Raw genomic sequence first — 9,727 nt, 5'->3', positions numbered from 1 at the left:
TATAGGGGTTGTATATTGTGTAGGGGTTGTATATATGTTGTGACAGTCTGGCAAGGAAAGGGTGCATTTCCCACACTGATCCTGCAGAAATCTCCACCTGTGGACTAAACAATGAGGCAGCAGAAAGGGGAAGGGTCCTTAAAAGCAAGAGAAACAGAATAATTGGGGCTCTCCCCTAGACAGAAGTGGCTGTTAGAGGGGGGAGACACCGTGTCCAGTGCCAGGCGGGCACAGCAAGGGCTGCTGAGGACACAAGCGTGGACTCCCGGAGTGAGAGACGCGGCTCCTGTAACATATAGCAGGTGGCTGTACGAATGGGACTTTATGTTCAAATGTGAACTGTGTCTTATAAGGCTGCAGGACTTATTGTGTTTAAACTGGCAGGGAAAAGCCCATCAGTTATTAGTCAGGGCATGCTACATGTGTAGTGAGTGGCTAGACGGCCTAGGAGTTATTTTTATATTTTGTTTATCCTGCACCCCGTTTAATAAACCTGGCGAGGAGCCAGAATTGCAGAAAGGACTCGCTGTTTGCCGGTTTATTGTGGAAAAACGTGTCCTTTGGCTACGGCAAAGGACGATCCCAGAGTGAAACCCTTTACATCTGGTGGAGGATGCGGGCACACGTTGCTAGGAGCAACCAGTGGTCAAGTTGCAGTGGAGTTGTTGCCGGGAGCAACCAACTGTGCATGTTACAAGTGGAGCAGGACTGAGCCTGTGGTGAAGGCGTTGCTAGGGGCAACGGATCGCAACACGTATGAATTGTTGCTAGGGGCAACGATCCTGCCGACAAGTGACTGTTGGTGCAGCAGGAGTGTCTGACAAGTCTGTCAAAGCAGCGGTGAGCTGTGCAAGATTTTGTGCAAAGATGGGTTGACGTCGCAAGGCCGTTGCTAGGAGCAACCGACAAGGACGGCAACCGGATATCGCCAAGAGGCATGGAGTAGTGAGCACCTTAAAGAGATCAGCGGCAGCTCAGCAAGAAGATGTCTTCACACCTGATAAGTCTCTGGTCAGGAGGTCAGAAAAGATGGATGTGAGGACTCGTGAGATGATAGTAGGTGGTATCCCGCTGTTTGTGGAACTGGATTGTCGCCAGGCTGTATCCAGAGTCATGCCGGACATACTACCCTTTTTGAAGACCCGACCAGAGACTGGTAAGACTGTTCTGATTGACTTTGAAACTTGTTATGGGACAGTAAGCCATGTTATGGAGGTGTGTGCAGAGCTTAATGTGGAGTTTATACTGGGCAGAGACTTCCCATATTTTTGGCCTTTGTGGAATGGGGAGAATGTGCCAGAGAAATCGCACACAAAGGTTCCTGAGGTAAAAGTTGGCGTTGTCTCGCTAGATGACTGTGTGAACTCTGTCCAAGATGTCTCCAACCTGTGTCTAAGTGCAAAATCATGTGAGGGTGGAGCGCCCCTCATGAAGGCTGATGAGACTGTTCACACTCTGCAGGTTGGACTAAAAAAGTCTAGTGAACAGAAAAGGTTGAATGCAGGACTGGGAGAGAATATTACAAAAGGCAATTTGCATAAGTTTGGTCATGTAGATATGAACTGTCCTGTCAATTCTGAACATGTGCAATGTGATATTGTATTGTGTGTAACATTCATGCCTATGTCTTCTGAAGTAATGTGTACTGCGACCAACTCAGACAGGACAAAAGAAAACTTGTGTGAGTTGGTTGTAGATGGTAAAAAGATGGCGGCTATTCTAGACCCAAGAATGGCAATAAGTCTGGTAAAGACCAGTAGCAGAAAGCCAGATCGTGACATAATGTCTATACAGGCTGATTTTTGGGGTTATAAAACTGTTGATGTCTGTTTTTCTACTCCCTATGGTACAGTGAGTCACAAGGTTGCAATAGCGCCCTCCTTGGAGAATGATGTAGTACTGGGGACAAATTTTCAATTTTTCCAGCAATTATGGTAAGACTGTCAGGTGACTAGAGCAGGAACACCTGACTTGCATCACACACTAGTTGAAAGTCACTCAGCAGAGGCTGAGGACGGGGAGTATCAGCAGTCACTAGACACATGTCAGGTAGGGGTCTGCCAGATTGCTGGGAGAGCTGAAGAACAGAGTGGGAGTCAAGTCCAAGAGGATCCGGAGACTCAAGTGAAGAGTGTGCCTCTGACTGAAACAGAGTCTTCAGTAAAACCAGAAACGGAGCAGGTTCTGGAACATAGGTTCCATCCTCAAGTTAAAGATGAGCCAAAAGGGGGGCTGAAATTGCATGGTCATCTAGAAGGGAAGATGGTGGCCGAAAAGGAAGCTACAGTGATGGCTGTGGATAAAGCAAAAGTGCTGAAGAAAGTACATGTGGAGCTGGGTGCTGCGCTTACTGTCACTGACAGAGTCCTGAGTGAAGGAAATGTGACATCTGGACCAGAGATGGATCCTGACTGAGAAGGTAGAACCATTAAACCAGATGTTGTTGCAGACCCCAATGCCCTCGATGTCTCTGCTGGACAGCAGAGAGATAATGTTGAAGTGAAAGAGAAGTCTGCGAGTGAGCAGAGAGACAGCGAGAAACTGTCCAGGAACTACCCTAAGGCCCATGGGACCAAGTCCCTTGCAAACGGGAAGACAATTCCTAAAGGAGGAGAAGAGCTGGATCAAGTGTGCTCAAAGGAAGAGACAGGCCAAGAACAGGTGACGGTCAGAAGACAAGAGAATGTCTCAAGTTCCTGCAGCAAGAGTGAAGAGACCACTGTAAGTAAGAGATCTCGGAAAAACCGAGCTGGACTTTGTAAGAAAAGAGAGCAGAACCAGAATCTTGAAGAAACCTTACAGATGGTTTCTTCAAAATTGGCACAAAAAGAAGAGGTGTATTGCCTGATGGAGGACAAAGAAAAATCGCTTGTAGACTTGAAGAAAGAGAAAGAAGCGAAGCTTCAGATGCAGAAAGATATGGAGATCCACCAAAGTGAGCTTGTGGCTCTGCAGGATGAGCTGTTCCGCTCCCAGGGTCATGTGACCAGCAAGGAGAGCGAATTGGAGAGTCTGGTCCAGCAGTTGTCACTCAAGGAGGAAGAAGTGAATGTTCTGTCTGAGGCATATCGGGCTCTACAAAGTGATCACCAGGCTAGGTTGGTAGCCATGGAAGAGCTTGAGAAGGAGAAAGTGGTAATGGCTCATAAGGTGCAGAGCCTGGAGGCGCAGAACGAAATGCACATTAAGTCTCGTGCAGCTGCCTTGGATTCGCTGGGAAGGCAGATCTCCAAACAAGAGGCTCAGCTAAAAGTCTATGAGCAGAAAGTGTCCAAGATGGAGCTACTGAGTAAAGACAATGAGCAGATGAGACAACAACTGCTGTACCTGGAAGATACTGTCAATAACTTGACAGAATTGCTAGAAAGAGAGAAGGTGAACTCCTCTAAACTCAAGAGTGAGCAGCAGAAAAACTTAAAGCTGGAAGGGGACATGAAGGTCCTAAAAGAAGGCAGTGACCTGGCTGCAGCAGAACTGCACAAAGAGAAACTTGCCGTTGGGAGACTTGAAGCGCAAATTGCTCAGTTGTATGAAGAACTCAGAATGAAAACCGAGAGTCTGCAGAAAAAGCTGCTGGAGATGGAGATGCCTCCTCTAAAAGTGTCAGAGTCTGAACGAAGGGCTCAAGAAACAAAGCAGCTGAAGCAAGTCTCACAAGAAGCTCCGGAGTCTGGATGCAGAGTCCGTGATCAGAAAAATAAAGGCGGTACAGACTTGGATGGTCGGGGCCAGAGAAGCTCACACTACAGTCCAGCCTTTGGTGAGAGAAGGCAGAGGCCTGAAAGGACTACCTTGTTTGCAGCCAGTGTCCATGGCGTTGCCTTGAGCAACATGAAGAAGGTAGGAGGCTCCAAGGAAGTCTTTGGAACACCAGTTGTGAAGAACAGTTTCTATAAAGTGAAGCTGAAAGTTCCTGAAGACTTACAGCAGATGTGCATAAAGGAATCGGCTCATAAAGACTTTTCAAAGGCAGTGGAAGCCTTTTCGGTGTCTTATGACTCAGAGAATACCCAGCTGGTCATCTTGTCTGACAATGAAGTTACCATTAAGAGGGTGAACATGTTGGGTAACATCCATTTTCAAAGTCTTCGGACAAAATTGTCTGTGATATCGAGAATCAAAAAAGAAGCCAGAAAGAATCTGGAAAGCTTATGTCTGTCAGTGTCTAGATTCCATGTGCAGTTTGATGTACGAAAAGACTTGATGCGCTCAGTAATCGGCACTCGTGGCACAAATATACAACAAGCAAGGAGAATCCCTGGGGTGACTGCTGTTATTCTTGATAAAGATACATGTACGTGTCATGTGTATGGGGAGAACCAAGATGCTGTGAAAAAGGCAAGAAGTTACCTGGAGTTGGCTGAGGTGGTAATGTGGGTTCCCCGAAACTTGGTGGGAAAAGTCATTGGGAAGAAAGGAAGGCACATTCAGAAGGTTGTCGACCAGTCAGCGGTTGTTAGAGTGAGAGTTGAGAGTAATAAGAAGAGCTCCCAAGACGAGGGAATGGTCCCCTTTGTATTCCTGGGCACAAAGGACAGTGTTACTAAAGCAACCATTCTACTGGACTGCCACCTCAAAAGGTTGAAGAAAGTGGACCAACTTCAGCTAACTCAACCAAAGGGAAGGACAGAGGGGTGAGACTCCGTGTCCAGTGCCAGGCGGGCACAGCAAGGGCTGCTGAGGACACAAGCGTGGACTCCGGGAGTGAGAGACGCGGCTCCTGTAACATATAGCAGGTGGCTGTACGAATGGGACTTTATGTTCAAATGTGAACTGTGTCTTATAAGGCTGCAGGACTTATTGTGTTTAAACTGGCAGGGAAAAGCCCATCAGTTATTAGTCAGGGCATGCTACATGTGTAGTGAGTGGCTAGACAGCCTAGGAGTTATTTTTATGTTTTGTTTATTTTATTTATCCTGCACCCCGTTTAATAAACCTGGTGAAGAGCCAGAATTGCAGAAAGGACTCGCTGTTTGCCAGTTTATTGTGGAAAAACGTGTCCTTTGGCTACGGCAAAGGACGATCCCAGAGTGAAACCCTTTACAATGTATAGGGGTTGTATATATGTATAGGGGTTGTATATATGAATAGGGGTTGTATATATGTATAGGAGATGTATATATGTATAGGGGTTGTATATATGTATAGGGGTTGTATATATGAATAGGGGTTGTATATATGTAATAGGGGTTGTATATTTGTATAGGGGTTGTATATATGAATAGGAGTTGTATACATGTATAGGGGTTGTATATATGTATAGGGATTGTATATATGTATAAGGATTGTGTGTGTGTATATATATATATGTATAAGGGTTGTATATTTGTATAGGGGTTGTATATTTGTATAGGGGTTGTATATATGAATAGGAGTTGTATACATGTATAGGGGTTTTATATATGTATAGGGGTTGTATATATGAATAGGAGTTGTATACATGTATAGGGGTTGCATACATGTATATGGGTTGTATATATGTATAAGGATTGTATATATTGTATAGGAGCTGTATATTGTATAGGGGCTGTATATATGTATAGGGGTTGTATATATGTATAGGGGTTGTATATATGTATAATGGTTGTATATATGTATAGGGGTTGTGTATATGTATAGGGGCTGTATATATGTATAGGAGTTGTATATTGCATAATGGTTGTATATATGTATAGGGGTTGTATATATGTATAGGGGTTGTATATATGTATAGGGGTTGTGTATATGTATAGGAGTATTGTATATGTATAGGAGTATTATAAATAAGGTTATAACATTTGATTTATATTTTGTGTATATTTTGTGTAGGTTATAGGGAAGGTGGGGGATATTATGAGTAAATTCTTATCTTGTTATTGATTATTGTTTTTCTGTGTGTATATTATATAAAAAAAAAATATATATATATATAGTTATATGTTATGTGTGTGTGTGTATAGGTATGTGATGTGTATATAGGTTGTGGTGTGTATACGGTGCATAGTGAAAGTATTCGGCCCCTTTGAACTTTTCGACCTTTTGCCACATTTCAGGCTTCAAACATAAATATATAAAACTGTAATTTTTTGTGAAGAATCAACAACAAGTGGGACACAATCATGGAACGAAATTTATTGGATATTTCAAACTTTTTTAGCAAATAAAAATTGAAAAATTGGGTGTGCAGAATTATTCAGCCCCTTAAGTTAATACGTTGTAGAGCCACCTTTTGCTGCGATTTCAGCTGTAAGTCACTTGGGGTAGGTCTCAATCAGTTTTGCACATGGAGAGACTGAAGTTTTTGCCCATTCCTCCTGGAGCTCAGTGAGGTTGGGTGGAGAGCGTTTGTGAACAGCTGGAGCTCAGTGAGGTTGGATGGAGAGCGTTTGTGAACAGCTGGAGCTCAATCAGGTTGGGTGGAGAGCGTTTGTGAACAGCTGGAGCTCAGTGAGGTTGGATGGAGAGCGTTTGTGAACAGCTGGAGCTCAGCGAGGTTTGATGGAGAGCGTTTGTGAACAGCTGGAGCTCAGTGAGGTTGGATGGAGAGCGTTTGTGAACAGCTGGAGCTCAGCGAGGTTTAATGGAGAGCGTTTGTGAACAGCTGGAGCTCGGTGAGGTTGGATGGAGAGCGTTTGTGAACAGCTGGAGCTCGGTGAGGTTGGATGGAGAGCGTTTGTGAACAGCTGGAGCTCGGTGAGGTTGGATGGAGAGCGTTTGTGAACAGCTTGAGCTCGGTGAGGTTGGATGGATGTCACGCCGAACGCTCCGGGTCCCGCTGCCCGGAGGGGACGCGATCCGAGGCATGGCTCGTGTCCGCCCTCGGATCGCGCCCCGTCTCATTCACCTTTCACCCCCGTCTGCTTACTCCCGGCGCGCGCGGCCCCACTCCCTAGGGCGCGCACGCGCCAACTTGCTTAAATTTAAAGGGCCAGTGCACCACTAATTGGTGCCTGGCCCAATCACTTCCTATCACTCCCTAACCTATAAAAACCCACTTCCCCTTCCTCTCCTTGCCGGATCTTGTTGCCTTGTTCCCTGAGAAGGCGTTATAGTGTGTCCCAAGCCTGTGTACCTTGACCTTCTGCTGTTGCCCCTGACTACGAACCTCGCTGCCTGCCCTGACCTTCTGCTACGTCTGACCTAGCCTCTGTCTAGTCCTTGTGTACCGCGCCAGTCTCAGCTGCCAGAGAGGTTGAGTTGCTACTGGGGAACACGACCTGGTAGTTACTGCCGCAGCAAGTCCATCCTGCTTTGCGGCGGTCTCTGGTGAACACCAGTAACTGCTTAGAACCGATTCCCCAGTACGGCCCGCGTCATCGCCTCTCTGGTACAGAGGATCCACCTCCAGTGTCTTCACCAGCCGCTAGTCCGGACCCTGACAGTAGATCCGGCCATGGATCCCGCTGAGGTAACGCTGCCAAGCCTCGCTGATCTCGCCTCCGTGGTTGCCCAGCAGTCCCAGCAAATTGCTCAACAAGGACAACAGCTGTCGCAGTTGACCGCCATGATTCAACAGCTTCTGCCTCCACAGCCTCAACCACCAGCTCCAGCATCTCCTCCTCTCCGAGCTGCTGCTTCTTCTGCTAGAGTCCGCCTGTCTCTCCCAGATAAGTTTGACTGGGACTCTAAAAAATGCCGGGGATTCCTGTCCCAATTCTCCCTGCACTTAGAGATGTTGTCAGACCAATTCCCCACAGAACAGTCTAAGGTGGCGTTCATCGTCAGTCTACTTTCTGGGAAGGCCTTGGCCTGGGCCACGCCGCTTTGGGACCGCAACGATCCGGCCACTGCCTCCGTCCAGTCCTTCTTTTCTGAAGTACGCAGTGTCTTTGAGGAACCTGCCTGTGCCTCATCCGTGGAAACTGCCTTACTGAACCTTGTCCAAGGAGACTCTACCGTGGGCGAATACGCCATACAATTCCGGACTTTGGCCTCTGAGTTGGCCTGGAACAACGAGGCTCTCTGCGCGACCTTTAAAAAAGGATTATCCAGTCATATTAAGGATTGTCTGGCCACACAAGAGATACCCTCCTCCCTGACTGAACTTATCCACCTGGCTACCCGCATTGATATGCGCTACATTGAGAGACGTCAGGAGCTCCGCCTGGCTCCTCTCTTCCAGCATCCTTTGCAGCCTGTCACTGTGCCTCCCGCTGAGGAGGCCATGCAAGTGGACCGGTCTCGCCTGACCCAACAAGAGAGGACTCGCCGGAGGAACGAGAACTTATGCCTATACTGTGCGAGCTCTGAACATTTCCTAAAGGATTGTCCTCTTCGTCCTCAGCGTCAGGGAAACGCTCGCACCTAGTGAACGTGGGAAAGGCGTCATTGGGTGTAAATTTCTCCTCTCCACGCCTGAATATTCCAGTGCGGATTTCTCCAGCTGATAAAGCCTCCTTCTCTGCGGAGGCTTTCTTGGACTCCGGTTCAGCAGGAAACTTCATAAAAGCCTCCTTCATCAACCGGTTTAACATCCCTGTTATCCGTCTAGTCAAGCCCTTCTTTATTTCCTCAGTTAACGGAGAACAACTGAATTCTACCGTGCGTTACCGCACGGCCCCAGTACTCATGACCGTGGGGGTTCTCCATCAAGAAATGATTGAGTTCTTTGTCCTGTCTAACTGCACCTCTGACATCCTTCTTGGCTTACCCTGGCTCCAGCGGCATTCTCCTACCCTCGACTGGACCACTGGGGACATTAAATACTGGGGCTCTTCCTGCCACACACGCTGCCTTAAGTCGCTTCCCACCAGCCAAGTCTCTATTGCTTCTCCTTTGCTCGGTCTTCCAAAGGCCTATCAAGACTTTTCTGACGTCTTTTGCAAAAAACGGGCAGAGGTCTTACCACCACTAAGGCCCTACGACTGCCCTATTGACTTGCTCCCTGGAACCACGCCGCCCCGTCGCAGGATTTACCCTCTCTCCGCTCCGGAAACTGAGGCCATGACGGAGTATATTCAGGAGAATCTCAAAAAAAGGTTTCATCAGGAAGTCTTCTTCTCCTGCTGGAGCAGGATTCTTCTTTGTTCCCAAGAAGGACGGGTCTCTACGCCCTTGTATAGACTACCGCGGCCTCAATAAGATCACTATAAAGAACCGCTACCCTCTGCCACTCATCTCGGAACTCTTTGACCGGCTGCGCGGAGCAAAGATTTTTACTAAGCTTGACCTCAGGGGCGCGTACAATCTCATCAGAATTCGTGAAGGAGATGAGTGGAAAACTGCTTTTAACACTAGAGATGGTCACTTCGAATACCTGGTCATGCCATTCAGTCTTTGCAACGCCCCTGCAGTCTTCCAAGACTTTGTCAATGAGATCTTCCGGGACTTGTTGTATACTTGCGTGGTGGTCTATCTCGATGACATTCTAATCTTCTACTCCAACCTAGAGGAACACCGCCTCCATGTTCGCCAAGTGCTCCAGCGCCTCCGAGTTAACCATCTCTACACCAAAATTGAAAAATGCCTCTTTGAACGTACCTGTCTTCCTTTCCTAGGATATCTGGTCTCAGGACAGGGTCTTCAAATGGACCGCGATAAGCTCTCTGCAGTCTTGGATTGGCCACGCCCCTCTGGACTTCGCTTTATCCAGCGCTTCCTCGGATTCGCTAATTACTACTGTCAGTTTATCTCCCACTTCTCCACTATCGTGGTTCCCATTGTGGCTCTGACCAAGAAAGATGCGAATCCGAGATCCTGGCCTCCCCAAGCGGAAGAAGCTTTTACTTGCCTTAAGGCCGCCTTCGCC

At 47.4% G+C, this 9,727-nt stretch overlaps 1 protein-coding gene across 1 annotated transcript; it reads left to right on the top strand.

Annotated features, from left to right (window-relative positions):
* The first annotated feature begins 3,432 nt into the window (after positions 1–3,432).
* On the top strand, positions 3,433–4,638 carry LOC130361097 (fragile X messenger ribonucleoprotein 1 homolog). The gene has a single exon (XM_056563663.1). The coding sequence runs from the start codon at positions 3,433–3,435 to the stop codon at positions 4,636–4,638; it is 1,206 nt and encodes a 401-aa protein (XP_056419638.1).
* The last annotated feature ends 5,089 nt before the right edge of the window (positions 4,639–9,727 follow it).

This window comes from Hyla sarda, chromosome 3 (assembly GCF_029499605.1).
Source record: "Hyla sarda isolate aHylSar1 chromosome 3, aHylSar1.hap1, whole genome shotgun sequence".
Classification (NCBI taxonomy): domain Eukaryota; kingdom Metazoa; phylum Chordata; class Amphibia; order Anura; family Hylidae; genus Hyla; species Hyla sarda.
This window is presented reverse-complemented; position numbering and strand designations above follow the sequence as displayed.